This window comes from Megalops cyprinoides, chromosome 8 (genome assembly GCF_013368585.1).
Source record: "Megalops cyprinoides isolate fMegCyp1 chromosome 8, fMegCyp1.pri, whole genome shotgun sequence".
In the NCBI taxonomy this organism is placed as follows: domain Eukaryota; kingdom Metazoa; phylum Chordata; class Actinopteri; order Elopiformes; family Megalopidae; genus Megalops; species Megalops cyprinoides.
This window is the reverse complement of record NC_050590.1, coordinates 1,308,529-1,334,320: the sequence shown is the minus strand read 5'-3', so window position 1 is coordinate 1,334,320 and position 25,792 is coordinate 1,308,529. Positions and strand designations below refer to the sequence as shown.

At 45.2% G+C, this 25,792-nt stretch overlaps 1 protein-coding gene across 2 annotated transcripts in view; it reads right to left on the bottom strand.

Moving 5' to 3' along the window:
• LOC118782468 (cytosolic carboxypeptidase 4-like) overlaps positions 1–25,792 on the bottom strand; it is a 137,162-nt gene that overhangs the window by 77,854 nt on the left and 33,516 nt on the right. Inside the window, exons 8-18 of one of the 2 annotated variants that reach the window (XM_036535839.1) lie at positions 19,434–19,642; positions 18,783–18,951; positions 15,693–15,757; positions 14,121–14,198; positions 12,035–12,151; positions 7,596–8,062; positions 4,736–4,819; positions 2,456–2,545; positions 1,447–1,595; positions 248–335; positions 28–157 (exon numbers count right to left, since the gene is read on the bottom strand). In XM_036535839.1, coding sequence (XP_036391732.1) covers positions 28–157; positions 248–335; positions 1,447–1,595; positions 2,456–2,545; positions 4,736–4,819; positions 7,596–8,062; positions 12,035–12,151; positions 14,121–14,198; positions 15,693–15,757; positions 18,783–18,951; positions 19,434–19,642 — 1,646 coding nt within the window. The remainder of the gene's footprint in view (positions 1–27; positions 158–247; positions 336–1,446; positions 1,596–2,455; positions 2,546–4,735; positions 4,820–7,595; positions 8,063–12,034; positions 12,152–14,120; positions 14,199–15,692; positions 15,758–18,782; positions 18,952–19,433; positions 19,643–25,792) is intronic. The other variant, XM_036535840.1, reaches the window with a different exon arrangement.

The window sequence follows — 25,792 nt, the reverse complement described above, 5'->3', positions numbered from 1 at the left end:
CACACACACACACAGGTGAAGGCATACCTGCAGGGTGGAGTATGTGTAGGGGTAATGGTAGGCCAGGTAGCACACGTCGTCGCTGTGCTGGAAGGTCACAGTGAAGGTGAGGGTGTAGAAGGTGGGGCCTCTCTGTTGGCTGGGGCAGAAATTGTTTCTGGGAATGTAAAGACGAGAAGAAGCCTTAGCCTTCCGCACCTTTCAGATGATCGAGAGAGAAGCACCGCTGAACCTGCCCGGTACTCACCTGTAGTAGCAGATCTCAGAGCCGGCTCGGACCCAGCGAGGACGTCCCTCCAGGGCCTCTTGCACAGAGTACAGCACCGGCTGCATCCCTGACACCAGAACATACCTCACTCAGGGCAGAGTCACATCTGAGACACATGCCCTTACACCCATCTGTCACACCTCTGTAACTGTGAAGACATGTGCCGCTTAAGGTCCTATGTGAGAGATGGGGTGGGGTGGAGCTTGCACGAAATAAAGGCAAAAAATAGAAATGTGGCTTTCTTTGTTAATTTTCTCTGGATGGTCTAGTTACCAACAATATTGTCATTACACACAACGGCCACTGCAGTGCACAAACTGTCAAGTCAGAATACATGCATCTTGGAAAATAATGAGATATGCCCTAATTTCTTTGCATTTAAAGCACATGGAACTATTCCAGCTACTGTACAACACTGCTTTGTACAGAGACTGCAGCATGTCAGCGCCATGTCTTCTGGGATATTCTGTCAATTGCACATTTGGCTAACTGTTGAAAGCTTGTCTGTTCATATGTGTGTGTTTTTGCATGTGTGTATATGTTGTGTGGGTGTGAGTGTATATGCGTCATGCATTCATATGTCTTTATGAGTGTGTGTATGCCTGTGCCTGCCTGTGTACATTTGTGTGTGTGTGTCTGTGTGTGAGTGTTTGTGTGTGTATGTGAGTGTGTGTGTGTGTCTGTGTGTGTGTGTGTCTGTGTGTGTTTGTGTGTGTATGTGTGTGCGTGTGAATGTGTGTGTGTGTGTGTGTGTGTGTGTGCATGTGTGCATGTGTCTGTGTGTTTGTGTGTGTATGTGTGTGCGTGTGTACGTGTGTGTGTGTGTGTGTGTGTGCATGTGTGCGTGTGTCTGTGTGTTTGTGTGTGTATGTGTGTGCGTGTGAATGTGTGTGTGTGTGTGTGTGTGTGTGTTACGGCAGATATGAGGCATTGACTTCTCATGTGACCCCAACTTAATACTTCCTGTGTAGTTCACTGTTAAAATGCTCTGAGTTTTTAGCCAAAATACTTCAAATGAATTTAGTTGTATTTCAATGTACCCAGTAAACAACAATGGCGGGGTTTAGAGAATTTCAGAGTGCTTCAGACAACAGTCCTTAAAGCATGCTGAAGGTGACCATACAATCTACTCCTGATCTTTTTCCAGCATCATTTCCTTTTTTACTTCATCAGCTTACCGTAGTTGAACTGGCTGTTGGCCTTCTCGCAGTTTATGATGTTGAAGCGGTAGGGGACGTTGGCTTGCATCCTGCTGACCTCGAAGTAGAACCACTGGAGGTGCTGAGAACAATTCACATCTGCGTTCAGGATGAGGTCATACTCGTATCTGAGGAAGAGGAGGAATACAGGGAGGCAGCAGTTCAGAAGCTGAATACACTGCACTCTGATCCGTTTCAGCACAGAAAGTCACTCTCCAATCACTTCCTCTTGTGACTGACTGATTAGCTACTCTCAGCCCCTCCTAAAACAATCCCATTAAGAAATAGCCACTGCTAAGTATGACTGCACCCACGCAAGCATTACTGTTAGACGAGGACTCTGCACTGGAAAACACTAAACGGGGCGGCAGTGTAGCATAGTGGTTAAGGAGCAGGACTCTTAACCAAAAGGTTGCCGGTTCGATCCCCGTTGGGGGACACTGCTGTTGTACCCTTGGGAAAGGTACTCAACCTGTACTTGTCTCAGTAAATATCCAGCTGTATAAATGGACAACATTGTAAAGAACTGTAACCTATGTACGTCGCTTTGGATAAAAGCGTCTGCCAAATGAGTAAATGTACTAAACACAGGCAGAGGCCAAATCTGTGCCTATATGGAGTCTAATACATACAGTCTAAAAGCAGCATGAAATGGAGTAGATGTTTTGCCTGTTCTACATTATGTGGCACTCTTGCACTTTGAATCCATTAAACACACCTGTGCAAATCCTCAAATCAAATGATGTTTATTGTTTAACATGGATGTGTGAAGCCACTTCTTAAGAGTATGAGTCATAAACTCACTCGTACATTCATAGATCCTCAGATCAAGAGATGTTTACTATATTTAACATGAAAGTGTGAAGACACTGGTTTGAACGCAGAAGCTATTAAAATTCCTCTTCCATGTGTGGATTCTGCCGTGAGCAATCGCATTGCTGTGTGTGAGCACTGTAACACACAGGCCCACAGCACAGGGGTGCTGCACCTGCGAACGTGGATGGCTTTGCGCAGGTTTCCGGATTCAAACTTGGAGTAGAAGTGCAGGGAGTCAGGGGGTCCTGAGGGACAGACAGGGCTGACAGGAAAAGAGGAGAGGAGAGAGAGAGAGAGAGAGAGGGAGGGAGGAGAGGAGAGAGGAAAGAGGAGAGGCAAGAGAGAGAGAGAGAGAGAACAGAAACACAAAGGGAAGCAGAAGATTAATTTTCACAGTCAGCCAAAGATGTGCATTATCATGGCAAAGCCTGTCTGAACTCATACCCCACGAAAACAAGCTCAAGATCACAAAATAGTTCATTTTATCAATAAAGCACTTTAACAGCTGCCCTTTGCTTCACATCGTCCAGCAGCCTGAAAGCAGCTGGGGGCAAATAAGCATCAGAACAGTTACATCAAATGTAGACAGAGAGAGAGGGAGGGGCAGAAAGAGGCAGAGAGAGAGAGAAAGGGGGAGAGAGGGGGGAACGGGAAAAAGGAGGAAAGAGGGAGGAGAGGAAGAGAGAGAGAGCGGGAGAGAGAGAGGGGGAGAGAGAGAGAGAGAAAGGGAGAGAGAGAGAGAGAGGGGGAGAAAGAGAGAGAGAGAGAGGGAGAGAGAGAGAGGGTGAGAGAGAGGGGGAGAAAGAGAGAGAGAGGGAGAGAGATAGAGCGAGAGAGAGAGCGAGAGAGTGAGGGAGAGAGAGGGTGAGAGAGAGAGAGAGAGAGAGAGAGAGAGAGAGAGGGAGAGAGGGAAGAGGGAAAGAGAGTAAGAAAAAGAGGGGGAGAAAGAGAGAGAGAGAGGGAGATGATACAAAGCGTGAGACAGAGAGAGAGAGAGCGAGCGAGAGAGCATGACAGCGACAGAGAGAGAGATAGAGATAGCAGATAGACACAGATGAGACAGAGGTGCCGGTTAGCATTAGTATGGCAGAATAATACAGGCTTCAGGTCTCATTATTTCACACAGCGCCATGTATGTGCGAGAGAGACAGCAAACAGCAGGAGCCTTTGTGCTCGAATCTACAGGGGGAAATAACTATGAGTTCTGCATGTTGCTGTTAATTATGATGAAGGCAAAAAAAATTAAAGGTTTACTTGCCGGTGTCCCGGGGGGCAGTCATGAAATGTAAAAAGTACTTAAGCTCAGTTAGGGATGCTCCTTCAGTTAGCATCAGTAATGCCGGGGAATATATCCTTGTGTTTTTCAGTCAAACAGCTCTCTGATGGATGCGGAAAAGAGTGAGGTGGAGAGGCTTTGACGATAAAATCTCACATTCTCCTGGGCTCTTCCACTCCGAAACCTCTCTCTCTCTCTCTCTCTCTCTCTCTCTCTCTCTCTCTCTCTCTCTGTCTGGTGTTAGGAGTATGTTTGAATGCATTAACCGAGGTACAGTACAGCTGTCTGATTAAATCACTGTGCTTTTCAGCATATTCACAAGGTTAAACTGGATAATACAGGCAGGCATCTGTTCTCTACAGAGAACAGACATTTATGTAGAATTATGGCACACAAATGAGACCCACAGAGTTTCGGGGAACATGAGAGAGACCCTCTGTGCCGTCTCAAGATCTCCTTGTAACTACAGCTTCCTGAATGGTTAGGAATTGTACGCATTTCAGCTAAATGAGGCGGTGCATCCGAAATTCTCATCTTGTTTGTGAGGCTGGGGAAATTGCTAGTTAAATAAAACGTCTGTAACGGAAGCCCCTTCATCCATGACAGTAAGGCCCACAAAATGACAGCTCCAGAGGAGTGTTCATGCAAATTTGATGGGAATCTTAGCATAAATCCCAACGCCAGCATTCCTCAGTAAATAATAACGCAGATAATGAAGTTAACACCTTGTTCCATACATGCAGTAATGAATGACTTGTTGCTAGATTTGCTTAGCTGTTTCGACAGATAAACACTTTTAATGAGGACAGACAGAGGAGAGGGACAGTGAGCTACTGACAGACAGACAGACAGGCAGGCAGGGAGACAAACAGACAGGCAGACAGACAGGCAGGCAGGCAGCAACACACACACACAGATGGACAAGCACTAAAGGCAGGTCTGATTTATTACTTTCTCTTTACATTGTGTGTTTGTGTGAATTTATTTTGATTTTTAAAAAGCCCCCTTATCGTGTTCATGGCCGAGATTAATTTCAGATCATGAGAATTACCCCTCCGCGCGTCCCAGCTGACCGCTGCGGAGCCAGCACATGGCTCGCCGTGTGGAACAGATGTCACCACGCGAGGGTGTCACCAGTCAAACACACGCTTCTGACGGCCAGGGTAGGCCACATACCTGGCATCCTCCATGTCAAACACAATCTTGTCAATGATGTCCTCGGGACACAATAGGCGCTGGATGTCCTCAAACACTTTCTTTCTGCAGAGAAGAAGAGAGGAGCTGTGTCAACTTCAGCATGTTAGCGTCACCATGTTAGCACAGTGTTAGCATAACCGTGTTAGCATCACCACATTAGCATCACCCTGTTAGAATAACATTAGCATCACAATGTTAACATTATGTTAGTATCACCACGTTAGCATGACCACGATTTTTGCATTGCTCATATCCTGCATGGGACTGTACTGCCAGTGAGTGAGTACTGCAGCCCACAGCATCGGATGTCACACCTCTGTCTCTACCGAGACTAAACTGCAACAGAAACCTGTCACAGCTTCAAAACTGAGCCAAACTTTCAGCAACAGGTTTGATAACGGCGCGTGCGAAAGTACGGGAAGCGGATTGTCTTGAACAAATAAAGCAAGAGTCACTGTCATGTTCGTACAAACTGTCAACCTTTAAAAGTGTCTTATGAACGGCAAAATGCCATTAAATACACCTAGCAAAGACTTATCTCACCTCAGAGTGAGCACCAAGCTGTCAAATGACTAAACTAAATGTCAGCCGCCCCACAATCTTGCATTTGCACCTGGAAGACACCTCTCGCAAAGCTCATTTCCATCCAGGTCAGAACCCTCATCAGGCTGCTGTGAGGACGAGAGAAGCTGGCTCTTAATTAGAGTTTAATAAGCAAACGAGCAGCCAAATAAATACATAACTAAATAAAGAAGCACTGAAAGACAGGCCAGCTCCTTCAGATGACTGCTCTTAAAAATAGCACCGGACCCAAGGATGCCTCAGCCGAAGGAACAGCAAACAAAATGAGATAGTCCAGGGGGGACGCCAAGATCATTTAGAGCGACACATTAAAGGACCCGTCAGAGCTAATGATATATAAGAGATGGATCTCTCTCCATTACGGACTCCACACTTCACTGAAAACTCGCATGACTCAAACTGAAACTTCAGAAGTCTGAATGTAACCCACTGTAGCAACGCTACAGGAAGACAAATGACAAACGAAAAATTCTTTTTATGGTTTAAAAAAAAACAACACAAGGGCAGTAAATATCTGTGGATATTTTTCCCATTTCATAAATGTTGGAGTCCGGTAATCTGATTAACCAGAAAATCCTCATATTGTGATCTGGTGCCCATCTTTCTGTGCATTTCCTCATGTGAGTAATTTGATTTGCAATGCCTTTGATGGCTCTGAAAGGTCTGAGCTTCTTTCATGTTTTCAGCTCAGGGTTTAAATTCGCATAAGGGGAAAATAGCACTTAGTCTGCAGGTTCAAAGACATGCTACTGTTATTGTTTGAACTGTGAATTCAAACTTTCAGAATGAGTTTTTGCACCTACCAGGAGAGATGTTATATGGTATGTGGGTGTATGATCTAAGTGATATGCATTACAACCACACAGAAACAACGTTTCTCTCAAAATGTGGTTAAAACTACCTAGGCTAGCAACCATTCAGTTCAGAGTGTTCATGACCATTGCCAAAGGTGGGCGGCAGTGTAGCATAGTGGTTAAGGAGCAGGACTCATTACCAAAAGGTTGCCGGTTTGATTCTGCACAGGGGCACTGCTGCTGTATCCTTGGGCAAGGTACTTAACCCACAACTGCCTCAGTAAATATCCAGCTACACAACTGGATAACACCTGTAATTGATGTAAGTGGCTCCGGTTAGAAGCATTCGCTAAATGCCAAGTAATATAATGTAATGTGTTTCAACAGCAGCATGAAACACCCACCCCAAACCCTGAGTCTCACTACCTCTCCAAAGGAATTCAAGTTACTGTAGTAGGTTGTGTAAGCTGCATTTTAGGAGTTTCCTCTGAGGCAGAGGTGACCCCCCCACACAGACAGGGTGGCAGTGTGTGTCTTGGGACGAGTGTCACAGGTCAAACTGATCAGGAAACGCATGGTGACTATGTGATGCGAAGTGTGTGATGTGTTTTTGCCTTTGTGACTATGCTGCAGCACTGAGGGTGCTGCTGGGGTTTGTGATGGTGGGGTTGGGGGGGCTGTTCTTTCGGAGGGGTGTGGGTCAGACAGGACCACTATAACTAGCTCCAGCTGGGACCCTTCACCTGTCAGGTGCGCTGTGCTGTGGGCGTGTCTCTCACTGTGCCTCCTGTCAGAGTGGACACTCGGTAACACTCTGAATGCACATCTCATCACATCTCATGAAATGAATAATAAAAAAACACTATTACGGACCAGAGAAATCAGGTCATTGGCAGCTTCCTTTGAGTCCAGGCTTTTTTTAAGAGTAAAGTACAGCCCGGCCCACAGCAGACAGTCTTCGGCTGCATGGAACTCAGATCAATGCTGGATAATGACATGATGAACGCCCCTGGACTGTGGCAGTCCTGACAAAAGCCCAGCTGCCAGACACAGACAGAAACATTTTAAGAGTCTATTGGATTTCTCCTCTCCCTGATGGGATCCATAAACTCCCACTCAGATGGGTTTCAGCCCGTGGCCTGATGGAGCAAGGGGCCGCAGTGTGCTGAGCCCTCCCCTGTCCCGGATCAGGAAAATAACCTCTCCCCCTCGTCTGCAGTTACAGGGAGCTAACCGTTTCTCAGGCAGAACTGTGACTTCATGCGAAACTCAGCAAAGGGTTCATTTGAAGGCATTATTCTGTTTGATCACTAGCCCCCTGGGTGTTACTCTGTAGCATTTCGTAAAATAAGACTTTCAGAACATCAGTGCAGAGAGTCAAACATGACACGAGACGCACAGGGTGGGTAAACAGAATCCCAAACCGGGGGGGAGGAGGGGGGCGGCAGCATGGGGGGTGGTACCTCTGTACATTTGGCTTCCGGCCTGCCATTGGTTCCTGTCCCTGTGGTGGGAGGTGGCCCCAGAGGTCTGGGAAGGCCAGGGTGAAGAAGCCAGCCACAGACTTTGTGTGGGGGGCGATGGAGGCGTAGATGCGGGGGTCGTGGTGCGGGATGCAGGGCCGGTGCATCTCCAGCAGCCTGTCCAACGCGCTGTGGCTGTCCTGCCCGGCACCGTGGGGGCGCAGGAAGCTGCTGAGGAGGTCCTGGGCTCTGAGCTGGGCCCCAGCGGGCCCTCCTGCTCTCTGGGCAGGGGGAGGCGGCGCTTCCCTGGGAGGGGTCTGCTTCTCCAGGGGGGGGCCACACTGGGAGCCCCCGTTCCCCTGCCAGTGACCCAGAGACCCCCTCCCGACCGGGCCCCTCCCCCGTGAAAAGCCTTTCTCCTCATCTGAGTCCTCCCCCTCCACCTCCTCCGAGTCTGTGTCCAAATCCTACACAAGCAGAGAAGAGAGTCCTCCAGTTACGAGAGTCACAGCGAGTCACCGTGGTGCTTCTGCTCTCGCTCCCAGCAGAGGGCGCGAGGTGGGGAGCACAGCAGGGGGGGCTCGTTAACGCATTGTCGCACCACTGGCGCAAGACAGAGGATGAAGGCCCCAGACTGCACAGGCATTCCTGTGTACCTTACACGCTTACACAAGGAACACCTGCAGGGAGAAGCGAAAAGCAATTTGACTACATTTCTCCTCACAAGGAAACCCAGTTATTTTTTGTTGTTGTTCTGTTTTCTTGCCCCACATATCGATATCATCTCCTCCCTCAACAACAATACATAACAAAAACAAACAACACAATTTGCACGACGTCCTTGAGGCGCGGCGAACCGCACGCGCCCCCCGCTTCCTCTCGATGTGACATCAAAAGGTGAGCTCGCCTTTGATATTTAAAACAGATTAGGCCCTAGCCATCTGACAAGCAGGAGATTCGCAAAATCATAAGAGCTAAGTATTCCTTGAAGGCAAGAGGCATGAAAAATTAATTCCGCTTCCTTGAATAATTGGCGTGGGTTTCCAAGATGCCGGGAGCCGAAGGGGGCCACTTTCTGGAATATTCTGCTTCCAGAAGAAAGCAGATGGAAGTCTACAATCTGTGCCCACAGGCAGTAGCAAAGCTTAGGAAGTCTCAAGTTCATTAAAACAAGTGGTCACCTGAACCAAGGCAAGACTTCTTGCCCCATTCTACTCTACAAAAGCACTGAGCTATAAGTATGATTTTTAACTTTAACAGTTACTGTGAGCACTCTAATTTAAACTGAAAACCCTCAGGCGTATTTTTTCAATTCTGAAGACTGGGGCAAAAGGTCACTTGGTTTGAATGGAAGTGAATATTCAACTAAGAATCAAGCTCTGGTATCTATTCCTCTGGTATATATTCCTCTGGTATCTATGGTGCTGATGATGTTAGTGAAGCGCTATCAATGTCAGTACCATCAAGTGCACCGGCTGCTCACTCTGCCCAGTATGTGAGAGGCTTCACTTTGTAGACTCTAGATGATGTCAGGCTCATAGGGACGACTCTGGTTTTATTTGCATCAAAGTATTCCTTGGAGATTAAACTTCTCTCTTCGTTTTATGTTATCCTGCCCGGTTAAAGTTCATTCTCGCTGGACACAAGCTCTTAAACATTATCCTTCAGCTGCCTTCCTGCTGAGTGATTACAAGAGCTATAGTGGAGACCACCATGGTTTACACCATGCCATTTCTGTATGAACATCTCAGTAAAATAACTATGACATAGCGTTTTTGGGACTAAATAAAAAGTTGGTTATATTAAAAAATCACTTTAAAAATGAACATACAATTTGACAGGCAAATGCCAGGGGTTTTTACATGCTCAAATTGAGATGCAGCCATTGGTTGGTGCCGCTACATTCTGTCAATCAGAGCAGAGGCACCGGCCAAGCTGCCTGACTTGCCTGGGCCACGGTGCTGTAAATTAGTGCTGGCGTCAGCTTTGTCATTCTGAAGCCTGTATTAATTTAAAATTTAAGATGCTCTGCCAAGCTGTAATGGCAGAAATCCTGTTACTTTGCCCCTCGTATTCATCTTTTGATTCATCAGTTGGGTCTAGGAGCAGCTTGAATCTGTGAATGCTGCTATTCGCTGGGTTCTGGGAGCAGCTTGATTCTGTGAATGCTGCTATTCGCTGGGTTCTGGGAGCAGCTTGATTCTGTGAATGCTGCTATTCGCTGGGGTCAATTGGCTTTAGCAGTGGGAAGAGCTTTCTGCTCTCGCCTGTGATAGGATGGAACATGGTGACGACCCTTTCACCTCTGCCATGTTTACTGTTGCGTTTCTCATTTTTCAAATCCCTTTGAGCGAACTGCTGTCATACCACACAATGCTGGTAGCCCAAAACCACAAATGTACTGGGTTCAGTTCTGAATGATCTGAGAGGGCCGCTCTGTAACGGGCCTCTGTTCAATTCTCTTGACGATCTGCATCTTGTTCTCACTACGTCACTATTAACGTTCGCATACTGCAACACTCCAAGCACAACCACACTTCTAACACAATCAAACAGCCACATGAACATAGTATTAAAGTGCCTTAATCTCTTTAGCCTCAGCAAAAGGAGATTCAGGGGATTTGAGTAAGGTTTTTATATTTTTAAAAGGGATTAATAAAGTGGATTACAGGAGCTATTTCAAGCTGAGTTCTGCCAGCCAAACAGGGGAACACAGGCGGAAATGAGTTAAAGGTAAATTTCATGCTGATACTAAGAAGCATTTTTTCACTCTGAGAGTTATTAATGCATGGAATACATTAGGAGGATTCACAGTGGGAGCAGAGACCAGACAGGCCTGACACTACAGGCAGAGTAGCAGACAGTGATGGCCTGCCCTGCCCTCATTCTTAACTTTACGGCCTTGATTAAAAATGGATGTGTTCTTTACTGAGAGGTTCACTTATCCAGAGTCGGTAAGGCTTTGGCCTATGGCCTCAGTCCGCAGCTAGTAAAACAAACCCTTCTCAGTACTGACCTCCTGACAGATAAATAGTGTTACACATATTAAACACACAGCTTCACGGCTCAGTAATTCATTGGTTTATTAAAATGTACTAACTGCAAATTTTACTTACTGTACTACTACTGGTCTGTTTTTAATTAATCTGGAAAAAGATCAAAAGGTCTCCTTGGTGAAGAGATCAAAAAATCTGAAAGGTTCCATCTAAGGACAAAATCCAAGAGAATATGTGATGAAAATGTATGAAATGATTATTTCATTATAAATTTCATTCTTTTTTCCTTTTAGTTTTTCCCTGAACCAACACCACACCACCATCTTAATTTAAAGAATTGGAGAAGCCACACAGGGCTTTAACTTTGTGTTCTCATTCTCAGTCATGTAGTGTAAAACGCAAATGAATGACCCCTGTCAGACAGAAGAAAAACCATATTTCTCATGGAAAAGTCTGCCATGTGTAATGAACTGTGCCAGCATCAGATAATGAACAGGTTTTTATATTCAGTCAGATCTACATGTTAATTACAAAGTTTGAATACTTGCTGTACATGTGATCCTTTCTTTAAAAAAACACACACCCACTCCAGGACATCCAACGTCTGACTTTTAGATTAAAAGAGAAAAGACCGCAACAAACACTTGCACCCATTTTTTTTCATCTTAGGCCTGAAGATTGATGGCAGATGCAGGTCAAGTCGTCTGTTGTATCAGCAGATATTTTTGGAATACATTACATTTTACCTTTTCCTGTAAAAGTCTGTCTTTGTTCCGAAAGTCTGGAGTCCTGGTTGAGAGTCATTTAATTTACTCACTGTCTCTTGACATTCAGAGTGATTACATGGGGGGGGGGGGGGGGGGGCAGCCATAAATTAATTGGAGAGGCTAAATTTTTCAATGCCACTCATTAATCTTATAAGTGATATTATTTAAATTACAACAGTGGTGCCAGGCATGCTGAGACACAGCTAAAGGAGATTAACTGGGAGCATGGTGACATTTCTGTTGGTTTAAACTCACCTGTGCATGAAAGGGTACCACACTGAGCTGGGCTAACAGGGGCCAGGAGGGAAAATGCTCTAAAATGCTTCTCTAAAGTGTCTCACACCTGGCCTTGCTCTCAGACACAGTGGCATATTCATTAGAGAGGAAAGACTGTGTTTATTTCAGTTATAAGCTGGGTCACCTCACCCAGACACCCTCGAACACACTCACAGTACCTCCAAATGCAAAGGGGATTGATCGGTGGATTGTACAGAAGTTTTTTTTTTTTGTGTTACTCCAATTGATTCACAGCAGAGACCATTCTAGGTGTCTAATCTGATTTGAACTTGACAAGGCAAAGGACTGAGTTTGTGAGGTCAGTAACTAAATTAAAACAGCATTCAAAGTGGGTTTCGGGTTGTGTGGTGGGGGGGGGGGGGGGGGGGCAGTGATGTACCTGGAAGTCGTGGTGCAGCTCTGGACACAGCTGTGTGTACTGACCCAGCAGCTCCAGGGGTCTGTCGGGCGGCGGTCGCTCCTGCAGTTTGGCCAGGTCGGTCTCCAGGTCGTCATTCTGGCAAAGACAGAAACAGCAGCTGTGCTCAGCAATGCCCCTCTGCACGACCGCAGCCAGCTGTTCCTGGATCAGAGCCCAACTTTTACACAATATGGTTTGTGCTTGGATTTGGGGGTGGAAAAGCTGATCTGAAGTCTGCTGGCCAGGGCTGGCAGGCTGTTACTGGTCTTGCTGATGAAAAAGTTTAGGAAACATTTTTAAAAATAGGCTAAACTGCACATCAATATTTACAAACCCATACAAACCATACAAACACAGGGTCACAAGATAGCTACCAAAATCCAGCAGCTTCTTTTTCATTTCTGAAGACAAAATATAGTTTAACTAAGTAGCGAACTGTAAAAATCTTCCATGATGAAAACAACAACAGCCAGGTAATCTAGCTAGCCCATCATCCCACCCCACCACCCCCCCAAAGTGTGTTGTCTAGCTAGCACAGTACAGAGTTAACAGCAGTCTGCTTCCCTTTAAACAGCACATGATTTTCAGAATCACGTATAAATAAAAGTGAAACATGCGCAAACACATGGTTGGAGAAGTGGCCACTACATTGGGCCTACGCTACCGCCCCAACGTCAGGTCACATGACCCGTTATTAGTAACACATGCGGGTGCCTGCAGAACGGATACGCTCTGTGTTCAATCTGCCATTATAGGCTGTAAATTCAGCAAAAAAAGAACATCTGAGAGATTACAGAGCGGTGGCATCAATAATATTGTGCATTAATTCATATTGTTGTGTGGAGACCGATGACATGGAATATGACTGCTAAAACTCCCATAAGGAAGATGAGAAGAAGATTAGACACTACACTGATGGTAAGAGGCCATCTTAGCTGTCATTTGCCTACAATTTACAGCAAGTCGACAACTGTATTGTGGTACTGAAGGGTTCATAGGCTCCCCTGGAAGTTATTCCATGCATTTATAAACCTCTGATAAGCATGTGAGAATGTCCGAGAAGTGGACCCAGTCACCATGTGAGGTAGCCCATCAATAGTCAGGTGAGAAAGGAGGATAAGGTGGTGGAAGCAGACCTGGATGGAATAGGTACAGTCTTTATCACTGCCTGTGACTAGAGATGGCACTTACCTTTAAAGACCAGGTAAATATTGAAATTGAGACTCCAGAGAATCTCCAAAGTAATGGTGGATAGATAATCAGTAAAAGTGAAACAGAAATTTTACTTAAATGCTTTAATTTTTCCAATAATTTTTCCAGCATTTTAGCAGTAACTTCAAGCTGGGTCACACTATTCTCTCAACTGAGACTGAGACTGAGACTGAGATTCGTTGTAAGCGTGCTAGTGCACTAGCTTAACATTTTAAAGACTGAATTCTGGAACTATCCAGCAAAGTGATGATGTGTGCTGTGATATAAATTAGTTTAAGTTTTGTATTTTATTTGTGTTTGCCTTTATTATAGAGACTACGGTCTCAAAGAAAGAAGGATTTTGAGTGGTGTCACATAATGTATTTACACAAAAAAAAGGCAGTCAGATTTTTCAACTCCATTCCACTCTCATGGAGTGTTTATCAGCTGAGACCCTAACCTATTTTCTTTCCATACTTAGCCCTAGCAGCACCACAATGTGATGGAGAATACAGGCATAAATTGGGCCATATTTGGCTACAGCCTTCCCTGGTGGTGTGGAGGACAGAGGGAAGAAAATGAAACTAAATCTCCAAAGGGAATCAGAGCAAACAGGAAGAACGAGAACTGCAGTGTGGAGATGACAGAGATATCGCGCAAATCCAGGAAGCATAAAAATGAGGCAAATGCGCTGGTTCACACTGACGTTCTGAGGGACGCTGTGACCCCAGTGAGACTCGTCACTAACAGGGGACAAGCTTCTGCCACCCTTATTTCCGGGTGAAGCTTTCCAAACCGTGTCCGATACGGCTCGTAGCCTCTGAGCGAACACCCAGCAGGGGGAAAACAGAGGAGTCTGACGTGTGGTCCACACCTTCGCGGTTTTGTTCTTGAGGACAGCCATGATGATGAACATTGCCCCTACCAGCTGCAGGTGGGGAACCTGGGCGAGCTGGGCTCACGGTCCACGGAGAATCCATGCGCCATGAGGAAGGACAGAGAAACAGAAAGAAACAGAGGGAGAGGTCACAGCAAAGGGGGCCTGCATGGCAACTGCAGGAAGCATGGAGGATGAGGAGGAGACCAAGGGCCGCTACACCTGCAGAGTGTGCCAGGGGCTGGAGCAGGAGCCAGGGGCTGGAGCAGGAGCCAGGGGTGTTACCAAAACCATAGCAGGAGCTGAAGAGCTGGTACCAGAGTCCTGGTGTTACTGCAGTCCTACTGGAACTGCTGCACCGAGCAGCTAAGAGGATTACTGGAGTCCCAGTGGGAGCTGCTGGTTCAGGAGTTGTAGCAGGAGGCGCAGAGATGTTACTGGAGTTGTAGCAGGAGGCGCAGAGATGTTACTGGAGTTGTAGCAGGAGGTACTCTTACTGGAGTCAGAGCAGGAGGAGGTGCACAGATGTTACCAGAATTGTAGCAGGAGGTGCAGAGATGTTACTGGAGTTGTAGCAGGAGGCGCAGAGATGTTACTGGAGTTGTAGCAGGAGGTACTCTTACTGGAGTCAGAGCAGGAGGAGGTGCACAGATGTTACCAGAGTTGTAGCAGGAGGTGCAGAGATGTTACTGGAGTCCTAGCAGGAGGTGCTGTTACTGGACTCATAGCAGGAGGTGCTGTTACTGAGGTCGTAGCAGGATGGGTGGAGGGGTTACCACAGCGGGAGACAACAAGGGAGGCATTGCTGCAGTCAGCGTGGGAGCTGTGCTGCTAGCAGAGCACTGCCCAACCTCAGCTCAACATGTACAAACACAGCACCCCATGCTGGACACGGCACAGCCTACGATCTGAACACGTGTTCAAAAAAGGCACACGTGAGAAGTAATCCCAAGGACACATTAACACATTAATTGTTCCCCTCTGTGGCTTAGTTTAGCACAAGCGTAGCATGTGGAGGGGGCGGTCCTTTCCACGGGCCCCGCCCCCGGTGGGCGGAGCTGCAGAGCAGCATGGCTTCGTTCTTGCGCTACAGCTGCCTGGCAGAGAAGCAGCCGCTGCTGGCTGCCCGCGATGGCCTCTTCCTGCTAATGCCCCAGTATGAGCCAAGGAAGGAGGCCTGCGAAGCGCTCGTATTTACGCACAGCTATGCAGAGCTATACGCAGCTAGGTGCAACCCAAGGCCAGATCAGACAGCCAGGAAAGAGGAGGTGAAAAGATGAATAAACACATTATGAGGGGAGAAATTAGGTACAAGAGACCCCAGCTTCCCAATGCTGAGCTGGCAGAGGGTGCGCAATAATGGCATTGAAGTACGGAGGTATCGAGAGCCTGTTACTGAGGAGATACGAATGCAGAAACAGTTCCCGTGAGCCCCGACCAGCACAACACTTTACCTCCTCCCCACTCTCGTTCAAAGGCTAGTCCTTTAACTCATCTAGCTGAAATTACAGGGAAATCGCCCGCATCTTCACCCCCCCATCTTCAGAAACAAACCGAAAAATCACTTACGTTCTCACTGCTGCTGGGGTCCTCGTTCTTGCTGTCATCACTGTCATCCTCCTCCAAGGTGTCATCTTAAAGAAAGCAAAGATAATGTGACAACTCGAAGGTCAGAACTTACAGACTTCAGCACTATGTACAGGGGGCAAAAACTAAAAGGGGGTGTACCCTGAGATCTTTCACCTGATATCTACTACCATTCAAATATGACATTTCTCTCTGTGCGATTGCCTCCCAGCTCTTTCATTCTATTACCAGAGGAATACACGTCTTACCCTTTATTTGTCCAACTCAAAATTGCTGAGTGATTTTTTCTCTTTTATCCTGTTAGTATTGCCGTTCCTGGTTTTTCTTCCTCTCTGCAGAAACATCCGAGGTAAAGATGCCAGCAATTGCAGGGATGGATACCGACAAACGGAGTGAAAACGATAAAATCGCATTAGCTGCCGTCATTTTCTTTCATCTTTTTGAAACGGTTCATTTCATAAAAAGGATTTCCAAGTCTGTCAGAAGGTTGTAGGCCAAAGAGCCTTCAGTAAAGTACTACTTCTCTCAGATGCATTATCCAATTACACTTTCAGCATCTAAACTTAAAACACCTGAAGCTAAACTGAAGTGAAAAGAAGTTCTGTGTGGTATTTTTAGATGTACATAATTTACAGAAATCTCTAAAATATTCTACAGACATACTAGCCCCCGCCCCACCTGACGTCTGGGAAAAATCAGGGCCGTCTACTTTCTGATGAATCTAAAAGGCTCCTGATAGCTTCAGCCACATACAAATAGCACCTTTCAATGAATCCGTGTGACATTTTCATTTAACAGCTTCATGCTCTCCTGAAAGCGTCTGAAACACGATCCCTACCTCACCACTGTCAGGATCAAACAGGCAACCAGGACTGTGACAGGTGGCCAAACAATAACAACAAGACACGCTTTTTCAAAGACAAGCTGCAAAAAAGGGTGCTGCATTAAAGACATTACTGCATTATTTGATTGGACTGCTGTGCATTCTTTCAGAGCAGCGAGAGACACGGAAGTGGGCTGAGTCCCAGACCCCTGCCAAACAAAGGCAAAGGACAGTCAGCATGGGGGTTTTGGCCATGCTCCAGCAGGAGCTGAGTACAGAGGCGATTCTTCAAACATGGCTGCCAGTCCATCACCCACCCTCTAACCAGGGTCAAGCACTGCTGGCAGACGGAGCTTTTTCTTCCTCGAAAATCTCGCTTGTGGCTGCAGCCCAGGAGAGGACGGGCTTCACGCACCCTCCTCAGAAGCTCACCGAAGTAGCAGAGGGCAAGGTGAAGGGTATGTAAGAAAAAAAAAGGATTAAAAAAAATGCATGAGGAAATGCAAATCTCCAGAGAGATGGGCTGGAGGGCTCCCACCTCCCCCCTGCCAGCTGCAGCTGGAGACAGAGATTCTAATCTGAGGGGTTGTTACGAGGAGGGAGGGAGCGTTCGGGGGGTGGGCGGGAGCGTTCGGCTGTTAGCGGGAGGGGCGTGTAGGAACCTGTCGCCCTGGAACAGAGAACACTGCCTGGGAAGAGGAACCAGCATGGGGGTGTGAGTCTCGGACAAACGCAACACCTCTCTCTTCTGAAGAGAAATCGCTGACCTTCACATCCTGCTGGCAATGTGCTCCACTCAGAGCCAGAATAAAGACACATCCACAGGTGGTCCCACTGTCAGCCGGAGCCTTAACCGCGACTAACGCCACATTCTTCATCTGCCTCGTCAATGGGTTTTGATGGAGGTCTGTCCGGAGAGGTATACACAGGCATGTTGTTCTGCTGCTATTTTTATTAATTAAAATTATTTTTCCGTTGACAGAGAGGTCAAACCAGCATGAAAAAGTCAGTATTACTCATCATTCATGGGATTGGGGTTCTGCTGTTGTTTTAATTTACCCACTCTGATATATAACTAAATGAGCTGCTTTGAAGGTAGAGTCTGGCTCTGCTAGAAGGTGAAAGGCTTGATATACCAAACCATTTAGAAATTAGCCTTGGAAAAGTTAAGATGAACGCCTATTTGGTACAACCAGCTACATTCATGAACATTCTTTTCATGTCCATTTTCAAATGGTTGTTGACTTCCTGCAATAACAATAATATAATAGGGATTTCTCTCAGGCTCCAGTTAGATGTACATGTTAAATGACAGCTGTCCAGTAACCTGCAGGTAACTGATGAGGGAGCAGTCAGAGCTGTGCTTTTCCACGGGTCTCTGCAGTGGCCCCGGATCAAGAGACACAGGCACCTCATGGTTTCCGCCTCACAGTTGCCATATCATTGGGTTAAGTTGCCAGGGTAACGGGACCGTGCTCCCTGAGGGACTCGCAGTAATCACTGCTCTGATGATACAGTCTCTACGAGAGGAGGACACATCTCCAAAAATCGCTGACACCAGCAGCACTCCTGTAGGGGGGTTAAATTCTCACTGCCATTGATGCTGTTTTTGGCACGTAATGCTTACTGCATGTAGCACATGGGACAAAATGTTTCAAACAAAAGTAAAAGTAGGTAAAAATATGGTTTTGACCTGGCAAAGACACAGATAACAGGTATAGACCACAGGGCCTTCAACGTGGAATCAATGTCTCCTTGAATTTTTATTTCTTGTGCTCTGAAAAGCCCCTGTGTGCACCACATAAACTGGTCCTCTGAAGACCTTACCAGAGAATGTTTTGGTTTGATCAATATTCCTAGAGGACCTGCTGCCATCTGTCACTGAAGAATAATATGTCACCAGCAATCTGGCGCACAGACACTGAGAGAGCAGACACCCATCTGAACAGTGAAAAATGCCCCATGCCGCTGGGCAGCTCGAAGCAAGCTGAGCCACAGCACTGGATATTTTATGAAGCTCCACAGTATATCATTCAAACAGAGACGTGTCCTACACACGCAGAACCCATACCTGGTCACTCAAAGTCACAAAAGGGCTGGACAGAGTAACAATGGTTTAGTAAGCGCTGTGCGTATGATATCATGCAAGCTAGTGTAAGAATCAAGCATATTTTGGAACCAAGTGAACACCACAGAGCACAGAGGAGACCGCAGTGAGGTGAATGGTGAGTGCTCTGATTGGGCCTTACCCTGGGTGCCTGGGTCAGTGTCTGAGGGCAAAGCAGGGCCCCCAAGCAGCGGAAAGATGTAGGCGCTCTGATCTGAGGGCAGTGGGACAGGTTGACTTGGGTAGCACTTCCTCATCAGCTGAATGGAGGAATCGACCAGGGATTGCAGACCTTTACTGGCCAGACACGTCTTAGTAATGTAAGGAAAGGTAAAGACAAAACATTTCACCTTATTTGATGATTTGTTTTCATTATGAAAAACACCTCAAATGCTCTCAATACTCCATCATCCAGAATTCACAGAGCTGACAGTTATTGGAATTATTTTTTGCAATACACACAAATCAGAGGCAGTAAATTATGAAAAGTGATCATTAGAGTTCACTACATTACATTATTTAGCAGACACTCTTATCGAGGGCAACTGACAAAAGTACAATTTTATCCATTTATACAGTTGAATATTTACTGAGGCAACTGTGGTTTAAGTACTTAAGAGTACAGCAGTAGTGCCCCGGCAGGGAATTGAACCGGAAACCTCTTGAGTACGAGCCCTTCTCCTTACGGCCATGCCACACTGCTAGTTAGAGTTAGGTAGAGTAGTTAGGGTACACCCCAGTTTGTTTTTAACGGGGCCAGGTGAGACAGTGGCAGGGATGGTCTTTGCCTTACCTGCATGGTGCTGAAGAGCACGGCGATGCCCCCCGCTGCCCCCAGGGCCTCCAGGCCCTCGCTGGTGTTGGTGGCCTGGTGCAGGCAGTGCAGAAGGGCCTGGCGGATGGGCAGGTGGGCGTCTCCCACGTCCTTGCTGTGCCAGTCCTTATACAGCTGCAGCAGGCTGGACACGTAGCCCTTCGCCACCGCGCTCCGGCTGTTCGCCTCTGCCACAGAGAAGATGTGAGGTGAGGAGGAGGAGGATGGGCATGTGCCTCTCCCGCTTTTCTATCGCACGTTACACTAGTGCAGAGGAATCACAGGGTTCGCTTTCGCCCTGCGTGTAAATGCTTAAACTGCCTCATTCAGAGCTGACACGTGTTCTTCTTACACTTTTTTTATGAAGGAAACTTTAGGTTAGGATTAGGGTCAAGACTAAGTTTAAGATCAGAATTAAAATCATGATTTAGGTCAGGATTAGGGCCAGATATGTTTCAAACTAATATTTTTACTGTAACTGCTGTTATTCTACAGTACAAAAAAAACAGAACTAAGAGAATTATAAAATAGCACCTTGCTTTTTAGTGTTTCTGTACAGCTCTTACAGGGAAAGATGTCAGGCACAGAATAATAGCATACAGACATGTCAGATTCAAGCTGAATCCAGAGCTTCAGCTCTCCACAGGGTCTGTTTTTAAAGTTGCCATTTTGTTGGAAGATCAAACTTTTTTAAGATCATCTGTATTCACAAAACAAAGTGAACGCCTTTACTCAAAGTACTCTGCCGAAATCTGCAACTCGGCAGAGGGTGCATATTTTTTTCACATTAATAAAAGGTGTCTTGTGCTGACACACAGAAAGATGTGTGTGCAGGATATCTCTGTGCAGAAAGATGTGTGTGTGCGGGATATCTCTGTGCAGAAAGATGTGTGTGTGCGGGATGTCTCTGTGCAGAAAGATGTGTGTGTGCGGGATGTCTCTGTGCAGAAAGATGTGTGTGTGCGGGATGTCTCTGTGCAGAAAGATGTGTGTGTGCGGGATATCTCTGTGCCGAAAGATGTGTGTGTGCGGGATATCTCTGTGGCACTTATTTCTCTGCATGACAATGGCAGAGAGACAAGCTCTTAAATACAACAGGTAGCTCAGGTTCCAACCCCCAAGGAATTAAAAATAACTAATGATTTGAGAGACCTTTGTAAAATATTTATTTGCCAGTGACCTTTGCATCAGTTAAAGTATTAGCTGCGTTAGCGTGAAAAGAGGCCAGCTCTCTTGCCTCAGACCCCTGTCTGTTTACTGTCCTGGTAAGAGTAAATATTTACTGCACACAGCCATGCTGGTCATTGAATTCATAATCATATTCATATTCATATTTCCTTTGCCCATTCCTGACAGTCTTCAGACAGAACTTCATTAGATGTGCATTTATGAAATCCACAGAGCGTACATCACAGTGCCAAAAAAATGAAAATGAAATGACACAGAAATTGTGAAACGAGATTAAGTATGAAGTTTTACTGTCATGCCAAAACATGACTTCATGTTAATACAACAGAAATATGAAATTTTATTTCCCCATAACATACTGTGTTGTCACAGAGTCCTTTCAAGTCACAAATCACATTTCGTATGAACAATCCAATGAGAAAAATATGAAATAACACATGTCCCCCGGAACACCCTGCAGTTATATATTGTAACATATTATTTAAATGACATCACATGAACATAATATAAACACAACAAAGCACAAAAAACAGGAACCCAAGACAAATGGCACTGTTGTACTAAGGCATGACAGTTAGGCCCAGATGAACTGAGTATTATGGCACAGAGTAACAGAGATTTTATCAAAGACCCAGAATCTCCTCTCCTCGCTTTTCCCAATCTTTAAATTAGTGATATCCAGGATGAAATAAGATGACACACTGAAGCACACCTTACCCTTATGAAAAGTACTGTTACAATGTCAGTAAAGAAGGCACAATTGATGCAATACGTAACATGCATTATATTTGTGAGAAATTCCCATGATTTGAATGTTAAAATTGATCTAGAACATAACATGAAACTTCCCAAATGTGTTCAATCACTGAGGTCTGAAACAGCCCACCAAGACTATAGAGCAAGCCCAGTACAAAGACTTTCTATCATTTGGGCTCATATCTGATATGGATTTAAACCTACAACTGATTTAGAATTGAGCCAATTAAACACCTACTGTTATCAGGTTTGGAGCTAATTAACCACCTACTGCTATCAGGTTCTGAGCTAATTAAACACCTACTGCTATCAGGTTCTGAGGAACTGCAGGACAGTGGACATACTAAGGAGCATTCCTGAGTACAAGAAGTGGCGTACTTTCAGGGAGACTTGACCACAATTGAGTTTGTCTGTGTCAGGTCATTATAAACAATACTGCAATGGTGCTATTCTTCAGATTAGTCAAAGAATATGATTTAGAATTTATTATGTTTAAAAGTGAACAGTAGTTTCGACAAGAAAGGGGAAGACAACGAGTCCAGACAAGGACAAGGTGGGCACAGGTAACAGAAGCCAGTCAAAACTAAGATAAAACAAGACGCGAAAACATAACACTATCCTTCAGTGTCTCTCCTTTAGAGACAGATTGAGAGGCGATGAGACACCATAATCGCTCTAATTTCCTCATTGAAATGGAAAGAAAGGCAAAAAGGAGCTGATGAAGTTAAAATCAATGACAAAATCATTGGTGGCAGGATTCCAATTTGTCATTTCTAATAATGAAAATGGTACGTAAGTCAAAATAAAATTTCTTCAGCTGAATGCACTCCTTTCCTCCAACGGCACTCTGGTGTCCAGCGTTTCAGATCTGTTTTATCAAAGCCAATTTCAGGCTGAATCCACGTAGGTCCTGAGAGTAAATGTCCTTCCATGGCTGTTTAACTGTTTAATTAGACACTACTTGTATAAAGCTGCCTGCCTTGATTCATCTGATAAACTTGATAAATTGGATAATATTTCATTTATTGTATTTATAAAGCCCACTAGCAAGCCATTTTAAATATCACATTACATTACGCTCATTAAGCAGAAGCTCTTATGCAGAGCGACTTCCAGCACAACAGATATAGAAGTGTGTCCATCCCAGCTAAATAAGCAACAGTGATCAACCTGGTTAACATCCAGAACACCGATATTTCACTGGAGATGAATTTCAATGAGAAAGGTGTGACCGACTTGGGTTCATGTACAGGCAGAGCATGCTGGGAACTCCTGTGCGTGCCTCAGTGAGCAGCGACATACACCTGTAAAGCTGGATGAGGCACCCTTCTCTGCTGCAGGAACACATTAGAAACCATCACACTGCTCATCCAGCAGAACTGGTGTCATTGCCTGTATCTCACTCCCAGCTCCTCCCACTCTGCACAGCGTGTCCACAGGAGATGCTTCGCCAAGGCTGAATGTCTGAAATGTGTTGGCCTGTCTCCCATGCTCATGTTTGATTCATTCAGATCCAAATGGCTTCAGTATAGCCCGTCACACTGTAAGTGTAGAGGGGTGGAGAGTAGTACCTCGTGTGAATCCAGCGTAAGGGTAGGGTAGCAGGTAGCACAGCAGTTTCTGCAGTGACATCATTCCCTGAGACTTGGTTAGTTGCCTTGTTGCCTATCGCAGTTGGGACAAATTGCCTCTAGCTCAACTGGTAACGACATTAGAGATTAGAATGGGTAGTGGAGAGTGGAGGTTTGGATCTCCCTCACCAAGGTGTGGACCATTTTCATGTTCAATACATAAGCATACATACATAAAAAAAAACTGCCTCAATACTTGTGGAGAACTCTGTTGTTAGAGAGTCAGAATACATCTATTAATGATAGGTTGAAGCAATCAGATATCAGAAGTCAGAAATATTTATGATGTAACATGTAACATTGACAGCAATGTGTATCTGAATCTCACTAGCAAATGTAACCTTGATCATTAGCTACATGCCAGTAAATTAGTCAGCTGGCAGCTAGTATTTTGCTAGGTATTTTGCAGTACCAAACCAAGCCAAAATTAAGTTTTGGCAAAATTAAGTCACCAGTTAAATGGAAGTACCACTGTTTCATACAGATAGAGGGACACACTCCAAAGAAAATTATGCTCCAAAAAATTGCTTTTATTTTATGTTCTCCGCAATCTTTTTTTTTTTTTGACGAGAGCCTGCAAATCACTGCCTGCCGTCTTCAGCCTCACACTCTCTGGAGGGCATTCAGGCTCCAAACAGAACAGAACACTCACTGTCTCTGCCTCATGACTGATACTAATTGCAAAAACACAATGGAAACATTAGCATTGTCATCACGAGTCAAACAAACAAAATCAGAGCTCTTCATAAAAAAAAAAAAAAAAAAAGAAGAAGTTTGAATGAAACATGCATAATGAAAACAATTTTTTATGATCAAATCTTCTGCCTTCTTAGAGCACAGGTCTCTTTACCTGCGTCACGGGGGGCGTTAATTGGATTTGGCACTTGGGATAAGTGTCGGTGCCGGTTCAGTCCTCTGTATCCAACCCACTGCTGGAGCTCAGATTATTAACCCTGTACACTCAGCTTCCTGCCTGAGAGACTGGGGCCACATGCCTCAGGGCCTCATTACAGCCAATGAGAGCAGAGTGCAGGAGCCCTGACTCATACCCACCTCTGAGCTTCACACAGCGGCATTCAGAGCCAGGGAAATGTTATTAATAAGAACCCCTCCTCTCCCAAATTGCTCTGAACTGCAGGTTGTGGGGTTTTGTACACAGTACCGCTATTTTCCCATGGTTAAAGGCTGCAAACTCATTTCCACCGAGTGTATCACGAGGTGAATTCTCTCCCAGATGTAATGAACTGAAAATATTCACCTGACAACTCTGCAAAAATCACTTTAGTCCTCTTCTGCAGACGAACAGTTCTGCAGGTCTGTGTCATTTCCTCATTAAACTGTCTGTACATGTGCTGTGACTGGTCTTCATCTGTAGACTCAAACTACTTCCCGACATAATACAGGAACTTAGATACAAGGTATCTTGTTGCTATACAGCCTTTTTACTGCACAACATGTCAGGGGTCACACATTTTCATCAAAGTGCATGTGTAACAGTGTGCTTGCGAGTGTCTGTACTGTGTAATTGCTTTGTAAGAGTAGCAGTCTGGACTAATGGTTAAAGAAATGAGCAGCTGAGAAGCTCCCAATTGAATAATACATAAAATTTGTCCCCTTGAAAAATGGCATCCAGTAAGCTAATTGATATTGCAATGGAGTAAGAGTTAAATCAACAAAAACACATTCAGCATACAAAATCTGCTAATTACAAAGCATATTCTCTGTTTAGTCATTAAAAATGCTTGCAAAAAAGGTCTCCCATTAAAATGACTGATATTAAAATGAACCAAAATTACAGTGAGCAATTCAGTGAACCACACACAAACAGAACAAGCACTCCAAAGTAATAGTATCAAATGTCTCCTAAATTCTTCTGTACAACTTGGAATGTGGTCTTTCAAACCTTTAAGCCTCACTTCCAAGTGAAGCACCATCAGTCTCTCACTCAATTCACTTTTACCAGCTACTAGGCTAGCTATCCAATTCAGCTGACTTTCAGCCTTACTATCTCACAAGCAAATCAGCTACCCCTTCACCTGGCCACAAATAGGAATGTTAAGGAGCAGGTCGAAATGTTTCAGCTTGTGTCTGAGGTTCACCAGGTGCCATCAGTGATAAGTTGGGAGTTCTGGAGTTTGGCTCTGCCATGTCTTGAATGCAAGACATTCAATCTGCATTTCCATCTGTCTCCTCCAGGGGTCCTTGCAGGCACTTCAGTTTCAGCAGTCAGCCCAGGCACATGACTAATTATACAAATATCTATTGTTTACAAAAATTGTTGTTTTTTTTTTTTTTTGCAAAAATTGACACAGTTAGGGGAGGAGCGAAGGAAACATGAGCGCATAAACATTATTTTGACTGAGACAGTGTAAAAATATCTGCTGGGTCTATCGAACACGGACAGATGCAAGTTATTTTGCAGAATTCGCAAAATATCATTAGGCCACATGCAAAAGGTAACAGACTGGAATTTAAAATGACAAAAACTCACAAAACAAAACCTGAGATTGACAAGAGAGAAATCCCATGTCATAAACGCAGGGAAAAGAAAGACGTCATTCATGATCTGACAGGAGTGCTCTTCTGAGCCCTTGAAAAAGGGGAAAATTTCCTAGGAAATTCCATCAGCCCATCAACTTCACAAGTACCTCCTGCAGATTGCTGACTTCTATGAAAACAACTGATCAAAAACAACAGAAAATATATCTTTATTCACTGAAAATCTAAATTTGAAAGATCTTACTTCTCCTGATCTGAGAGTTA